Below are 15794 nucleotides of genomic sequence, written 5' to 3'. Positions count from 1 at the left end.
ATTTGTTTGTTTTGTTCTTGTTCGTTTGGGGCTTTTTATAATCCTCATCCTGTTCTAAATAGGGGAGTGATTAATTCCTCTCTTTCTGTTTAATTTTGCTTCAGCCTACTGTTTTTGGTTTGTTTTTTTTTTTTTATTTTAGACGGAAGGAAAAACTTCTAGTTTGGATATAAGAGAACACAACTGCACAAGCACAGCCCCCAAAAGACAGAACCAGACCTGTTTGTATCTTAGCATTATAGAATGGCTTGGGTTAGAAGGCACCTCAAAGATCATCTAGTTCCAACCCCCCTGCCATGGACAGGGCCACTACACCAGGTTGCTCAAAGCAGCACACAGCTTGGTCTTGAGCACTTCAGGGATGTTCCAGTGCCTCAGCACCTTCACGGGGAAGAATTTTTTCCTGATATATAAGCTACACCTGCCTTCTGTCTGTTTGAAGGCATTCCCCCTGTCCTATCACTCCACGCCCTTGTCCAAAGCCCCTCTTCAGCCATCTTGTAGTCCTTTATGTACTGGATTCTGCATAAGGCTGGCATACAATGCTTGAAAGAACAAGACCAATGAAGTCACCACAACATAAACTATCTTGAAATTACCTATAGTTGAACTGACTTGTCCTATAGGTCCCTGATATTGCTGGAGGGGGCAGCAGTTATCTTGTAGCAGGTAAGAATGGATGGTAATGACAAGAAGAAAAAATAATTTGATATAGCAGCAGCCACTGAACACATTCTGAGGCCGCAGGGCTCTATTTTCAAGGAAATGTATCTTCCCTCCTAGAACAACGTGCAAACATTTCTTGGATCATCTCCCTGTATCAAAATTACTGAGAGAATTAACGGTGTGGTGAAAAGGGTGAGAGCTTCTATAGGTTAACACACAGGATCAGATACTCAACCAAACTCAGTCACTCTAAAAAAGGAGATTTCTCTAACCACATAATTTGATTGACTGTTCTGCACAGAAAGAGGTGCTGGGTGGTAAATCGCAGAGCCAGCACCCCGAGGCACAATCTTGGGCTATTAAGTCTTACTTAAGTCACTACTTGGCTTAAGTTGTTATTGGCTCATCTTTTCTCTACCTCAAATTAAAACCATTATGTCCCAAGAAATCATAGCCCATGCTTGGTGAGTAGTAGTCTTTTTGTAGGGGGAGATGCCTAAGCTGGGGTGGGGTTTTTACTATTATAAGGAGCAAAAGTTCATCACTAGGGCAAGTTCTCACTATAGAAGCAGTAAAAACCGGGGATTTTTTTAGTTCATCATTACACATCCTGGATTAGAAGGGTGTTATCTTTCTGTGTTTTCCCCCTTCAAGAATTTATGTCATCAATGTTCTCTCTTCCACATTCCTGTGATTATTGCTTCCATTGCTTAACCACTTTGTTCTTTACCTTGTTTGGAACTTCACTCCCATTATTCATCAAGGTGGTGAGAGGAAAGCTCATGTCTTTACAATTTGATGAGTGACAGTATTGATACTAGTCCCTGAAAAGGGTCTTAATGTCTGTACTAACTTTAGGCAGCAGGTTTGTGGCAGAGACCAGACAGCTTGGCTCCTGAAACACACAAGTGGGTCAGCACAAGCCTGAACTTCGGAACTTTGAGGTAAAACAGTAGGTACAAGGGGGAATATGTGGTAGGTGGCTCGGGAAGGCTGTACCTTCTGAGTACCTCAGCTAATGGAGAAAGGAAGAGGGCAACCTGTGGCTGGGAGTTGAGGATAGAGGCTGTGCCCTCCGAAACCTCGAGAGAGAAAACTCCATGAGCTTGTGCAGGAGTTGCTCCCTTTATTTGCATAAACTTGCAGGACTCCTCTGTCTCCCTTATGGACATAAATTTCTGGCGTTTGTGGATTTTCCTGACAGTGGGAACTGGTATTGGGGCATCTGTGGGGAATCCCACTGGAGGCTGAAAGTCCACTTGCATTGGTCCAAGAAGTTTAGTCCATCTTTAGACAATGTACAGTTATGTCCGTTCACATTTAAGTTATGAGAGTGATTGATTTGTGGCCCTGTCACGAGCCAAGATCATTTGAACAAGCACAAGCGGTAATGAGCCAGAGCAGAAATGAACTGGAGCCACAGAACATGGAAACAAACTGGAGCTGCAAATAAGCTGAAGCCAGAAAGAAGCCAGGGAAGGTGAAACCAAATTGGAGTCTAAAACATTGTGGAGGCACGAACAAACTATATGAGCTGAACCTGAGACAAAATGGGGACAGAAGCAAATCACCTGAAGCTGCAAAGGAGGTGAAGCAGAAACTAGAGAGAGCCTTCCCCGAGCTGGAGACGCAAACTAACGGGACTCACAAAGGAGCTGCAGCCGCCAGCTCCCCGCAGTATCTCTGTGAGGGCTGAGCCGGCTGGGCGCTGGCAGGGCCGTGCTGAGGGCAGGCAGCAGCGGCATCCTCCTCGGTGCAGGCATCCCGGCGTCTTCCTGGGGGATCCACAGTCAGCTTGGCTCGCTCGGGCACGAGCGGCTCCGGGAGCGGTCAGTTCGAGCTGTTCTGCCGGGTTACAGCAGAGCCAGCGCGGGGCCGAAAGGCTCGTCCTGCCGGCAGTGGCTCTGGGAAAGAGCTGGGGAGAAGAAACCAGGCGAGGCCCGGTGGCCGGAGGGGTCGCCGGGGGGGCTGACCTGGGACGGGACCCGCGGGAAGGGCCCCGCAGGATCCCCGCGGCCCCGGGCGGCGGCGCCCCCTGGCGGCGGCGGCACGCCCCTGTCACGCACCGGGCGCCGCCTGGCGGCCGCGGCGCAGCCCCGCAGTCCCGGGGCGGGGGCGGCAGCGCCCGGCCCGCAGGCAGCCAGACGCTGCTTTGGGATGTACACAGCAAGACTGCGTGAGGATAAGGCTGGCCCTCTACTCCTGGGAGTCAGCTCCGGGAGGAACACTGTTAGGAACATGAATCCACCCTGCCAGAGGTTTATGTCCAAAAGGGAGAGGCCATGGAAATTTCCCATCGGGTCTCAGACTGCTGGGGGACTCAGCCCCCCTTTTATCCTAAGTTCCTGGTCGCATCACCCTCTTCCCCATTGGCTGAGGTACTCGGAAGGTACAGACTTCCCAAATCGCCTACTCTACACCTCCCTCTGGTAGGCATCCCCCTTTTGATATATAAAAGAAAGAAGAAAAATAAAGGTATTCATAATTCTATTGAGTCTTTGTTCTTTTTCTCTAGGTTCAGGAATTTCACATGGCCTTGGCTAAGCAACAGTCCGTGTTGATTAGTAACATTTTCTAGAACTAATAGTTTCTTCTGTTACTTCTCTATCTATTAAAGTTCCTAGCCCTATCTACAAGCAGATTCACATGGTCTGTTTGTAACGACACATTCATCTTATTCCTTTCAGACACCATGCCTGGGATGGATACCGTAGCTGGAATATGGATACTGTAGTTTGAATATGGACACCACAGCTGGATCATCACCTCCCCAAACATGCCTCGAAAACGGCAGAAAGACCCTCACACCCTCCCACTCCCACCTTCAACCCATGAATAACCAGCCACAGCCATAAAGAATTTGTCAAAAACCAGCTTTGCCACTGAAGCCACTTGAGCAGAAAACAAGTTTTCCGTGGCTGGAAAGGTCTCATGAAGAGTCTCATGTCTCCACACAGACATGTCCCTCTCCATGGCCCCTCTGGCCATAGGCCCCTCCATGTCCCCAGTGCCAGCCACACACTCCTCTGTATGTGCACTCAAGACAAGCACCTTTCCATGCTGGCCCTGGCCGTGTCCCCCTGAGCCACCTCAAGCCACATTTACGCCCATGTCCTCCCGCAGCCGTGTCCACCCCATGCCCAGGGACACACTCCCTCCCGCATTTAGATCCCAAAACTGTGCTGTGCTGCCACTTTGAGCCACAGACCCCGTACTGCATTCCGTGTTCGTACCCACGGAGACACCCCGGGAGGGGGACACGGACAGGAGTAGGGATGGCCGCGGAGGGGCTGCCGGGGCTCCCTCCTGAGGGGACACTGCCTCCGCCTCGGCCGCGCGCCCTTTCCCCGCCCACCGACCTCTGCCCACCAATCAGCTCTCGCTGCCCCCGAGCCTTGGCCAATCGTGACCTGCACGGCGGGACGCCCCGCTCCCCCGCCCACTGCTCGTTCCGGGCCAGTGCCGCCGCTTCCGGCGCGCCGCGGCCGCGGTGGGGCCGTGCCGCCGCCATGGTGCGGGCGTTCGTGCTGCTGGCGCCGGGCGGGCCCGCCCCCTGCCGCGTGCTGTACGCGCGCACCTTCGGGACCCCCTCCGGCGCCGCCCCCGGGGGGCCCCGGCAGCGCCTTCGCCGCAAGGAGCAGCTGCTGGTCGTGGCCAGGTACACGCTGGACATCCGCGGGAATCCCCTTCCTGTGCATGCTGGTGGGACACCCGGCACCGTCTGCCCTCCGTCTCCTGAACCCTCTGGACCTGGGACACCTCCTCCCTCTCCCTGGGATCCCCACAGCCGTGATATACACACTTTGTTTGATGGGAGGGCTCTTGGGCATTGCCTGACCCCCAGGGCTGGGACACCCACCCCTTGACTGTGGGACACCTTCCATTCCTGAGGAGAGCCTGTGGCAGCTCCCCTTTCGGGGAACAGGGCTCAGCGAGAACCCCAGGGATCATTCATGGGACCCACCCTTTTGGGGATCTTGGGTTCGGCAGGACCCCTGGGACCCTGTTCCCCAACAGAGGGGTCACTGTCCCTGGATGAGGTGGGAGTCCTTAACATGAGTGTCCCCCTTTTCTCTTCCAGGCAAGTGGCCTCCCAGTGTCAACTGCTTCAGGCATCCTTGGGGTGCCCGTCCTCTCCACAGCTTCCCCAGCTACCCGATGAGCCAATGTCCCTGCAAGATGCTCCAGGGGGTGTTTTCCAGATGCCCCCCGGAGACCCATTCCCTGAGCGGGTGACAGTAGTCTGGTTATCGGTGCTGGCCCTCGCCTTCGCCCTGGTTTGTGAGCCTCAAGAGAATCTGTCTTTGGCTGAGATCACCCTGCGGCGCCTGGCTCCCCGCCTGCTGCTCTCCCTGCGCCTCCTCGGCCCCGGCGCTGACGTCCTGCTCCGTCCTGATGCCGCTGATGGCCTCCTGGACCGACTCCTGCCCCATGGGCAGATGCTTTTCCTCAACGAACGTTTCCTCCAGGCAATGGACCGAGAGCTGGGTCTCAAAGTGTCCCGCTGAGCCACAGATGGCATTCCTGCCTACCACCCCCAGATATTTTGAGGGATGAGAGACAAGGGAGGGATCTGAGATGGTCACCAAGCCCCAGTGGGATGGATGAGAAACATAGTTCTGGTATAAGGAGCAATGAGCCAGCTAAGAGCAGGGTTTTAATCCATTTATTCCCCAACACCATCATGGGAGAGCTAATAGCCATCCCCATAAATCCACCTGGAGCTGGGACAGTGCCAAGTTCCTGCACTGCGTTCCTGCACCACTCCACGTGCACATGACAGCAAGTGGAGGCTGCACGTGGCCATGAATGGACGCTAAAAGAGGGACCCTGGGTTGTGGTTACCCCAGCTGGGCACTGTGGGGCAGGCAGAGTTTCCTGACAGGGGAAACATGACTCTGGGATGGGACCTTGCCAAGGTACATGGGGCAAGCAGGGGTGTGCATCCATCCTCTGTGTAGGGGATTAAATAAACAGGCAGTGGGGCAGGATGTAGCTTTGTGCCTGGCACACCCAAGCAGGGTGCTTGTCCCTAGATGGTGCTGCTTGGAGCCAGGGGACTTGTGTGACACCCTGGGAGGTGGCAGGAGCTGGCACCCACCTACCCAGCTCTGCAGGGTGCAGTGGGGAGCAGAGTCCTACCCTATCAGTTTCTGGGTGCTGGGAATTCCAGGGAGCCAGGAGCTGGCATGCACAGCTCTAACACCGCTGTGCTGGGAACAGGCTGAGCACTGGCAGGCTGTGCAGAGGGGCTGTCACGGGGCAGACCCCAAAGTGCTTTCCCTTGTAACTGCACCAGTAAAGCTGGAGCACCTGAGGAGGGGTGCTGGGCACTGGGCTTCAGGCATGGTGGGTTTCTGGCTGTGCCAGGGGATCTCACTGTGTGCTGGAGGTGGGGGGACATTGCAGCCCACTGTGGCATCCCACCCATAAGGGGAAGGGAGCACCATCTTCGTCTTCCCATGTGATAGCAGCTGTCACATACTGCACCCACAACTGGCTTGAATACAACCAAGAGCCAAAGAGACGTTGTCCTGAAGTGTTTCAATGGTGTTAGCAATTGTTGATGAGAATCAACTGGAATCTGAATGTATGGGCCATTATTGTGTCTGCACTGATAGGATTCCAGTTGCTGGATTTCAGTATCGCCTGGTTTATGGCCAAAATTCTCTTGCAAATCAGCCACCTGAGTTGGATCAAATGGGATAGTTATTTGTGTGTGGTTTTCCTCTCCACCCTGAGGTCTAGTAGATTCAGGGGGAATTGAAGGAGATAAAGAATCATCTTTTCCCAGTTCTCTGTCATGGAGATCGCCCCATATGTTTCCATCCCATGTAAGTCTGCCAGACTTTTCCTGGAACTTTGATATCATGGTCACCATATATGGCACCATTTTGGTAGCAGTTTGCTGACCCTGTCCATCATCTGTATTTCAATTTTAAGTAAAGGTCATAATGTTATTTCCTCATCATCAGATGAAAATGTTACATATATTTTTTTGTTAGGGTAACAGATCTGACAAACTTCCAACTCCCTCATTGGATACAGAAGGACAGAATTGTGAGACTGTATTTCTGCAAATGGTCCAGATGCTCTGTCCTGCACTGGTGCCTCCTTTCCCAGAGACTCCACTGACCTGGCCTGGGCCAGGCACCACTTGGCTTCTGCTTCTCCTTGATCTCCTCCTGGAGCAAGAGCAGCACCTGCTCCATCATGGTACGTTCCTGTACTGCACAACCTGCTGGATCAAATCATCCAGGATGGAGCAGATCAGCCTATGCAGCCCTTTCCTACAAGAGACATCCAAGGAGCACTCAGGAGGGCAGAGTCCGGGGCTACCCCTGCTTGCAGCACCCTCAGCCAGGTCCATAGCTCTGCTCCATAGCTGAGCCAGCTCTCATGAACCTTTACACCTTGGGTGTGGCAGGAGGGTGGAGGGGCTCCTGGGCACCAGCGCACATGGAATCCTGAGAGGTATGGGGGCCCTGGGTGGCAGAGCTGTCTCTGCACCTCCACAACCCCATGGCACTCATTAAAGGGGCTGTGGCTGGGGAAGAAGTGCAGACAGGTGGGAGGAGAGATGATGCTGGGCTCCATTCCTGACCCCTCACGGCTTGGACTTAGTGCCTGGCCAGCATCCACATTACCGAAGTATCTTACTGGGATCAGGGCATGCTCCCATGGCACTGGCAATACCTCTTCCACGTGTGAATTGGGCTGGACTTTGCCTGATAGGGCACTGCCCCGGGCACAGTCCTGGCACAGGACCCAGTACTGCCCCAGGCACAGTCCTGGCACAGGTGCCAGCCAGTTCGGAGGTTGTGGAGGCTGCCAGCAGGGAAGACAGCCAGTGCTGTGTGGACCCACTGTCAGCCATGGAGCAGGAAGCTGAAATCACACAGGAGATGGGAAGCCTCCATGGCATCCCCCTCTACAAGAGCTTCATCGAGGGCTGGCCACAGGTGAAGGCTTTCCAAGCCCGTCCAGATGACCTGCTCATCTCTACCTACCCCAAATCGGGTGAGTGGTCCTGGGGAAGGGTGCAGGGGGGATGAGGTGACACCAGCCTTTGCAATGCTGTCCCTGTGCGGCAGGCACAACGTGGCTGAGCGAGATCATGGACATGATCTACCACGATGGCGATGTGGAGAAGTGCCGACGGGATGCCATCTACAACCGTGTGCCCTTCCTGGAGTTGAAGGCCCCCATGGAAACAAGTGGTGAGCTTCCCCAGCCCAGCTGCCTGGCTTGGGTGGAGAGGGAACAGAGCCAGCATGGGGGTGAGGGTGCTGGGGTTCACACCTCTAAGTCCCCTGTGCCACAGGTGTTGAGCTGCTGGAGAACGCCCCATCCCCACGGCTGGTAAAGACCCATCTCCCAGTCCAGCTCCTCCCGACCTCCTTCTGGGAGAAGGACTGCAAGGTAACGTGGCAGGTGCTCCCTGTCTCCCCATCTGGGTTGGTGGGGAGGAGGCACCACTCTGTACCTCCCAAACACATCCTTGGCTCTCTCCAGATTATCTACATGGCCCGCAACCCCAAGGATGTTGCCATCTCCTACTACTACTTCCACCAGATGGCCAAGATGCACCATGACCCTGGCACAAAGGCTGAGTTCTTGGAGAACTTCATGGCTGGCAAAGGTGTGAGCTGAGCCACCTGTGGGAAGGGCAGCCCCCGCTACCCCTCTTTCCAGCTAATCCCTTGACCATATCCCACAGTGCCCTACGGATCCTGGTACGACCATGTGCGCGGATGGTGGGAAAAGAAGCAGGAGAAGAAGATACTCTACCTCTTCTATGAGGACATGAAGAAGGTGAGGGTGGGATGTAGGGGAAGGAGCCCTGGTTGCCCCCCAGCTTTTTTGGCAGCCTCCTCATGTCAATCACCCTGCAGGACCCACGGCAGGAGGTGCAGAAGATCTTGCAGTTCCTGGGCAAGGAGTTGGCAGAGGGAACAGTGGATAGGATTCTGCACCACACCTCCTTCCAGGAGATGAAGAAGAACCCTGCTGCCAACTATGAGACCGTGCTCCCCACCTTGATGGATCACAGCATCTCCCCCTTCCTCCGGAAAGGTGGGGGTTCAGCTGGGGGTTCGGTGGTGGAGGATTTGGGAGGGATGTCCCTGGATTGTATTTGAACCCCCGTCTGCAGTTGCAAATATGTCATGTGTGTGAGGATTTACCCCAGTTATTTTCTTGCTCCCAGGGATCTCTGGAGACTGGAAGAACCACTTCACTGTGGCCCAGAACGAGCGCTTTGATCAGCACTACCAGAAGCTCATGGCAGGCTCTGACCTCCACTTCCAGATGGAAGTGTGAGAGGCTCATCTCCCTTCCCAGGAGGACTGTGCTTCCCCCTGCTCTCCCAGTGGGGAGGATGGATCCAGATGGAGATTCTTGCACTAATTCACTTTTCCCCTTGCAATAAATTGTGATAAACAGAGGTTGAGTCATTGCCTTCAGGGAAAATGAGGGTGAGGCTTGAACCCCCTGAACTCTAGGCAGTGTCTGGGAACACCTTCATGGTCATCAGGAGAGAGGGTGGGCACACGGTGGATTTTTAGTGATGGTCAGGCATCACCAGGAGTGGGCACCTTCCCAGAAACCACCACTGGCCCCTGCCAGCTTGGGCTGCCCCAGCCTGCCAAGGTGCCTGGAGGGAACAAAGATCGATGATGAGTGGAAAATCCCCAGAGCACCAGCAAATCCAGTGCTGCTGCAGCCCTTGCGTGCAAAGGAGCTTTCATGCCTCTGGGTTGGGGCAGGTTTCTTGACAGAGTGGGTGGTGGTCAGGCTCTCCTTGGCCCAGCTGGAGTTTGGCAGCCCATGGTCTGTGGGAACAAAGGTGAAGGAAAACAGCTCCTTGCTGCTGTGTGGCCAGGCTCAGCAAAATCACTGTCCTTGCTGGATAAAGAACACACCTTTCAACATATAACCTGGCTGCACCTTGCCCTTGCTCTGGGATGCCTGGAGCAAACCAGTCCCTGTCCCACTGGGGGCAAGGGTCTGCTTTGGACCATTTCAGCCTGGTCCAAAGTTCCCCATTTACACCCCATTTCTGGCCGGTTCTTCAGTCTCTAAGACTGCAGCTTCTTGGGAAGACAGCCTCATGGGGTTGTTCTGTCCTGAAAGAGATGCAGCCCAGATCCAACCTCTAAAGAGCAGCAGTGCTATGAAGGGACCTGCCTCACAGAAATAAATCCTTTTCACACATTCATGTAAATGCCATGATGCCTTCCACTGGAAGATGTGCCTACTGAGCTCCTGGCTTTGCACGTGCAGTCAATTTTGCTGGCACGTGGACAGCAAAACACCTGAACACCTGCCATGGCATGCCTCATCTTACCAGGAACTTGGCCCTGGAGATAAATCAGGGACGTTTTTCTCAAGGCTGCCAACAGCTGAGCTGCTGACCCTGCCCAGCTGCCATCTCTCCTGCCCTTCCCACTCCCTCCCAGCTAAGGTAAAGAAGAACATTTCCCCACCATCGGCACCATTAAACACTTTTCCCAAGAGCACTTGTGCTTTGCAACCCCGCAAACTTTGGACCCGTATTTGAGTGGAGTAGGGGTACAACCAAAGCCTGAACCCCACATCCTGTTCGCAAACCCCACGTCGGTGTGAGGAGCTGGGGACGTCCACGCAGGTGACTCTTGGACCAGGACAGGGTGATGTTCAATCTCCCGGGATGTGGGTTGGGATTTCCTCCCTTTGTTTACTTCAGCGGGTGGAGAGGGAAGCTGTGATTTCCACTCCCGCTGCCCGTGTGCGTCCCGACGGGCGCTGAGCGCGGACAGCTCATCACAGGCATTTGGAGACCGTCCTCATCCCCGCTCGCCCCTTCCCCGCACTCCTCCCACCGCAGCACCGGGACCGGGTCGCTCCCGGCTCCTGTCCCAGCGGTGCCCCCCGGCGCCTCCACCTTCCGGGCAGGGGAAGGAAATTAACAAATCCCGCCCCGTAGGCGGGGGGCCAAGCTTTGCCTCCTCCCTGCCAGAGCGCCCGGAAAAGAGGCGAGTAGCCGGGGGGCTTTGGCCGCGGCGTTTCTGGGTGCCCTGGCCTCATAAGCCAGGGGCCTGCGGGGCTGGGTGCGGGGGCTCCGTGTCCCCGCAAGCCCCCGGGAGATGGGAGCAAGACACCAAGCTTGTCTCCAAAAATCACAGCGTGGGGGTTTTGCCGCTGGCATGTCCAGCGTTTCTACTAAGCCGTGGGTGGAAAGGCTTCCTAGGGAGAGAGTTCTCAGTTCTGCTCCTCGTTCCTGTCTCTGTCAAACCCTCACTCAAGCCCCCTGAAAGCAAGGCTTCCCCCAGTGCTGCCGTACGACAGGGAGATGGGGAGGAAAAAGCAAAGAGAAAGCGGCCTGCAGCTCCAGCTAGGAATGCCCCTCCGAGTTTTTAGCCAGGAACAGCGCTGCCAGCTTGCTATGGGCAGCTACCCACTGCCTGTCTGACCTGAGCCCCCAGAGCTGGCCATGCCCTTCCACTCTCCCTGCACTGCCACCTGGGCCCCAAAACCCCCACAGAACACAGGTGCCACCACCTGCAATGCCAGCAAGCGGGGCATGGTTTCCATCCTAAGGCCAGGATGGCTGGGTACAGCAGGGATTTTGGGGCACCTAGGGAAGGAGACGGCCCCATGATGCTCCTCACTGCCAGCCATGTACCTGTCCCATGTCCCTGTCCCCAGCAGGATGGCCAATCCGGACACCTACCTGCGGCAGCCCTGGCTCACTGTGCACGGCATCCCCATGGTCAATGCCTTTGCCCACAACTGGGAACGGATTGACACCTTCCAGAGCCGCCCTGAGGACATCGTGGTGGTCACCTACCCCAAATCTGGTGAGCGTGCCCAGGCACCAAAGGAGGGCCAGGCTCAGGGAGGGAGCCCATGCTGCAGGTGCCTGGGCTGGGACCAGGGGTGTGCCAAAAGGCAACAATGGTAGATGGTGACCCTCTGGTGCCTGAGATGGGTCTCCAGTGGGAATGGCATCCGCTGGACACCCAACCTCTCCCCACCAGGCACCACCTGGGTCAGTGAGATCATGGACATGGTCCTGAAAGGCGGTGACCCGGAAAAGTGCAAGCAGGATGACATTGTGTTCCGGGTGCCCATGATGGAGTTTGCTGCTCCTGGGAAGTTACCAGCAGGTAGTGGGGTGGCAGAGGGTGGTGGGAGGCACTGGGTGCTGGATGGGGACAATTTGGTTTTGTATGGGAGGGCACCTCTGTGGTGTGGTGGGGGGAAAATCACTCCTGGGGGAAATCCTTACAGGCACAGAGCAGCTGGAGGCCATGCCATCCCCTCGCATCATCAAGACCCACATCCCAGCTCACATCTTGCCCAAATCCTTCTGGGAAAACCGCTGCAAGGTAACAGGCTGGAATGAACATACCTGGAGGGATCCAGCCACCATAAGGGGGCTCCCAGCCCCATTGGGACCTTGCAAGTCCTCACATGCATCTTTCTGCAGATGGTCTATGTGGGACGCAACGCCAAGGACGTGGCTGTCTCCTACTACCACTTTGATTTGATGAACAAGTTCCATCCACACCCTGGGACTTGGGCCGAGTACCTGGAGGAGTTCATGGCTGGCAGAGGTGGGACAGGGCACCCCTGAGTGCATGCAGGGGACCCTGCAGGGGACTGTCACCTACTGGCTTCTCTCCCCATGCAGTGGCGTATGGTTCCTGGTACGACCACGTCAAGGGCTACTGGGAGCGCAGGAAGGATCACCCCATTCTCTACCTCTTCTATGAGGACTTGAAGGAGGTGATGGGGCAGGGGGGATGGTGGTGTGAGGGGGTCCGGGGGTGGCAGGAGGGGTGAGTGTCGGCCTGTGTCGCACAGGACCTGCGCCGGGAGGTTGCCAAGGTGGCCCAGTTCCTGGGGCAGAAGCTGTCGGATGCAGCGCTGGACACCATCACCCGACACACGTCCTTCGAGGCCATGAGGGACAACCCTGCCACCAACTACACCAATATTCCCTCCAACCTCATGGACCAGAGTGTGTCGCCCTTCATGCGCAAAGGTGAGCGGCTGTGGGGGCCTGGCGCACTGCCTGCCCCGGCCCCTGCTGAGCCCCATCTCTCCCGGCCACAGGCACCACCGGGGACTGGAAGAACCACTTCACCGTGGCCCAGAATGAGCGCTTTGAGCAGGACTACGCGCAGAAGATGTCAGGCACCGACCTGTGCTTCCGCACTCAGATCTGAGGGGACGTTGCTGGACGCCCCCCAGGTCCGCCCTGTGCTGTGGTGGCACTGCTGCCATTCCTTCCCTCCCCTGGAACTGCTGGAGAGAAATAAAATGTGCTCCCTGACCCTGCCATGGGGTGCTGCTCTCTGTCCTGAGCCTCTGCTGATCCCAACCCAAGTGTCCCCCTGGGGCTGCTGTTCTCTTCTTGGGCTGGGACAAGCAGGTGTCACCCCTCAGCCACTGTGGGGGGGGATTGCCACCAGCAGCAGCTCATGGCATTGCAGAAGGTTTTGGCAAATCTGTGTATGGGAATCTGTATGTTGGGTGGGTATGGGCAGTGAGAGGTGTCCTCCCCCCCTCACACAGCAGGATGTTGCCTGGGACCTGTGGGGCTGAGATGTCCTCTGTGGCCCTGCCTGCAGGTCAGTGCCTGCTGGTTACTCCCTGCCCTTGCTCCTCCCTCTCTGCAGCTGCTGGGCTGGCAAACATTTCTGCCCTCAGTGCCCTGCCTTTTTCCTTCTCCTTCCTGCAATTTCCGAGGGAGGCCCCAAATCTCCCTGTCCTCTGCTGTCACCCTCCTGGAGTCACCGTCCCGGCGTCACCCTCCCAGTCCAGAGCAGCAGGTCTGAGGTGAGATGGGTGTCCCGGGGTGCCCTGTGGGTGCTCTGCCCATGCTCAGCTGCACAGAGCTGCATGCTGCAGGGTCAGGGTGGTGGGTTTGGAGCATTTTGGGTTTGTGTGCAATCAGCAGCCCTAAACCTTGCCCTGACCTGTGGTCTCCTGCAATATCCCCAGGGACCCAGTTCCCTGCTCTCCACAGGTGCTGAGGCAGGGGAAGAGGTGCTGTTCTAGTCTAGTCCCCTAGATCTGGGTGATGCTGGCATGCTGTTGGTGCCTCTGTCCTTGCTGGGGCTCTGGGTGTGCTCCTGTCCCCACAGCTGGGATCCCTGTTCCCAGCGGTGTGTGCAGCGATGGCTGCAGTGACCTCTGATCTGTGCTCTGGTGCTATCACTGCTGCTCCCTGAGCAGGCACAGGGCCAGGTGACCGGGCTGCCCTGGCTCACACTCACCCTGAGAGGGTGGGGGGAACCTGCCCTCATCAGCCATGTACCTGTCCCACGTCCCTGTCCCCAGCAGGATGGCCAATCCGGACACCTACCTGCGGCAGCCCTGGCTCACTGTGCATGGCATCCCCATGGTCAATGCCTTTGCCCACAACTGGGAACGGATTGACACCTTCCAGAGCCGCCCTGAGGACATCGTGGTGGTCACCTACCCCAAATCTGGTGAGCATCCTCAAGGCAACCAGATGTGCTGGTACTGTGTGGGCAAGTGTGTTGTTCAGCTGAGATCCACTGCCTGGGTCTATGCACCACATTTAGGGGGTGTCAGGACAGAGTTGTGTAACATTTCCCTTTCCCCCCATGGTATCCGGTTGAGGTCTGAGCGATTGTCAGTGCTCAGACACCCAATGCTGCCCTGGCTGCTCCCCTTTATGGTTTCCTTTCCCCAGGCACCACCTGGGTCTGCGAGATTGTGGATATGATCCTGCAAGGCGGAGATCCTGAGAAGTGCAGGCGGGACATTATCAGCAAGAGAGTGCCCATGCTGGAGTTCTCTGCCCCTGGGAAGATGGCAGCAGGTAATGAGGTGCAGGGGTACCCCACAGGGGCTGAGTCCCAAGGGTCTTTACCAAGGGATCACTGAGGAATTGCTCTGGGATGCCCCAGGAACAGACCTGCTGGCCACCATGCCCTCACCCCGCGTGGTGAAGACTCACTTGCCGGCACATATCCTGCCCAAATCCTTCTGGGAAAACCGCTGCAAGGTAACGCCCAACCCTTGTCCCTGCCCTGGAGGGAATCGCAGCAGTCCTATTCCCCTGAGACAGGACTCCCCACTGCTACCTCCAGCATCTTAAGTGTCCGTGGGAGATCTAGGAGCTGGAACATCCTCCCTGTTGGGGGTCCTGGGGCTGCCCCTCATACATCCATGGTGAATCTGCAGATGGTCTATGTGGGACGCAACGCCAAGGACGTGGCTGTCTCCTTCTACCACTTTGATTTGATGAACAAGTTGCTGCCACACCCTGGGACATGGGCCGAGTACCTGGAGAAGTTCATGGCTGGCAGAGGTGGGACAGGGCACCCCTGAGTGCATGCAGGGGACCCTGAAGGGGACTGTCACCTACTGGCTGCTCTCCCCATGCAGTGGCGTATGGTTCCTGGTACGACCACGTCAAGGGCTACTGGGAGCGCAGGAAGGATCACCCCATTCTCTACCTCTTCTATGAGGACTTGAAGGAGGTGATGGGGCAGGGGGGATGGTGGTGTGAGGGGGTCCGGGGGTGGCAGGAGGGGTGAGTGTCGGCCTGTGTCGCACAGGACCTGCGCCGGGAGGTTGCCAAGGTGGCCCAGTTCCTGGGGCAGAAGCTGTCGGATGCAGCGCTGGACACCATCACCCGACACACGTCCTTCGAGGCCATGAGGGACAACCCTGCCACCAACTACACCAATATTCCCTCCGACCTCATGGACCAGAGTGTGTCGCCCTTCATGCGCAAAGGTGAGCGGCTGTGGGGGCCTGGCGCACTGCCTGCCCCGGCCCCTGCTGAGCCCCATCTCTCCCGGCCACAGGCACCACCGGGGACTGGAAGAACCACTTCACCGTGGCCCAGAACGAGCGCTTTGAGCAGGACTATGCGCAGAAGATGTCAGGCACCGACCTGTGCTTCCGCACTCAGATCTGAGGGGACGTTGCTGGACGCCCCCCAGATCCGCCCTGTGCTGTGGTGGCTCTGATGCCATTCCTTCCCTCCCCTGGAACTGCTGGAGAGAAATAAAATGTGCTCCCTGACCCTGCCATGGGGTGCTGCTCACTGTCCTGAGCCTCTGCTGATCCCAACCCAAGGGTGCCCCTGGGGCTGCTGT

The 15794-nt window shown here is 56.5% G+C and overlaps 5 protein-coding genes across 7 annotated transcripts in view; 4 read left to right on the top strand and 1 right to left on the bottom strand.

Moving 5' to 3' along the window:
• SH2D4A (SH2 domain containing 4A) overlaps window positions 1-4224 on the bottom strand; it is a 29323-nt gene extending 25099 nt beyond the window's left edge. Inside the window, exon 1 of the mRNA XM_077177153.1 lies at window positions 2315-4224. The gene's annotated coding sequence lies outside the window, so the exon portion shown is untranslated. The remainder of the gene's footprint in view (window positions 1-2314) is intronic.
• Window positions 4108-6637, top strand: AP5S1 (adaptor related protein complex 5 subunit sigma 1). Its single transcript, XM_054633536.2, has 2 exons — window positions 4108-4324; window positions 4748-6637. Exons 1-2 carry the CDS (start codon window positions 4176-4178, stop codon window positions 5172-5174), a joined length of 576 nt encoding a protein of 191 aa, XP_054489511.1. The 5' UTR covers window positions 4108-4175; the 3' UTR covers window positions 5175-6637.
• A 142-nt stretch (window positions 6638-6779) lies between these two features.
• On the top strand, window positions 6780-9112 carry LOC129120785 (sulfotransferase 1 family member D1-like). Its single transcript, XM_054633535.2, has 7 exons — window positions 6780-7686; window positions 7761-7886; window positions 7991-8088; window positions 8182-8308; window positions 8387-8481; window positions 8562-8742; window positions 8876-9112. The coding sequence occupies exons 1-7, from the start codon at window positions 7347-7349 to the stop codon at window positions 8986-8988; spliced, it is 1080 nt and encodes a 359-aa protein (XP_054489510.2). The 5' UTR covers window positions 6780-7346; the 3' UTR covers window positions 8989-9112.
• A 1430-nt stretch (window positions 9113-10542) lies between these two features.
• LOC129120449 (sulfotransferase 1B1-like) lies at window positions 10543-12994 on the top strand. Of its 2 annotated transcripts, XM_054633057.2 has the most exons (8): window positions 10543-10682; window positions 11359-11507; window positions 11688-11816; window positions 11941-12038; window positions 12140-12266; window positions 12344-12438; window positions 12517-12697; window positions 12769-12994. In XM_054633057.2, the coding sequence occupies exons 2-8, from the start codon at window positions 11360-11362 to the stop codon at window positions 12879-12881; spliced, it is 891 nt and encodes a 296-aa protein (XP_054489032.2). In that variant the 5' UTR covers window positions 10543-10682; window position 11359; the 3' UTR covers window positions 12882-12994. The 2 variants fall into 2 exon arrangements, with proteins under 2 accessions (XP_054489032.2, XP_077033262.1); XM_077177147.1 differs by lacking the exon at window positions 10543-10682 and having other exon boundaries at window positions 10689-11507.
• Window positions 12995-13181: 187 nt separating this feature from the next.
• On the top strand, window positions 13182-15793 carry LOC129120408 (sulfotransferase 1B1-like). Of its 2 annotated transcripts, XM_077177146.1 has the most exons (9): window positions 13182-13286; window positions 13366-13494; window positions 14002-14150; window positions 14378-14506; window positions 14595-14692; window positions 14872-14998; window positions 15076-15170; window positions 15249-15429; window positions 15501-15768. In XM_077177146.1, exons 3-9 carry the CDS (start codon window positions 14003-14005, stop codon window positions 15611-15613), a joined length of 891 nt encoding a protein of 296 aa, XP_077033261.1. In that variant the 5' UTR covers window positions 13182-13286; window positions 13366-13494; window position 14002; the 3' UTR covers window positions 15614-15768. The 2 variants fall into 2 exon arrangements, with proteins under 2 accessions (XP_077033261.1, XP_054488973.2); XM_054632998.2 differs by having other exon boundaries at window positions 13211-13494; window positions 15501-15793.
• Window position 15794: the final 1 nt, after the last annotated feature.

This window comes from Agelaius phoeniceus, chromosome 4 (genome assembly GCF_051311805.1).
Source record: "Agelaius phoeniceus isolate bAgePho1 chromosome 4, bAgePho1.hap1, whole genome shotgun sequence".
Lineage (NCBI taxonomy): Eukaryota > Metazoa > Chordata > Aves > Passeriformes > Icteridae > Agelaius > Agelaius phoeniceus.
Note: the sequence above shows the minus strand (reverse complement) of the source record. Positions and strands in the feature narration are given on the sequence as shown.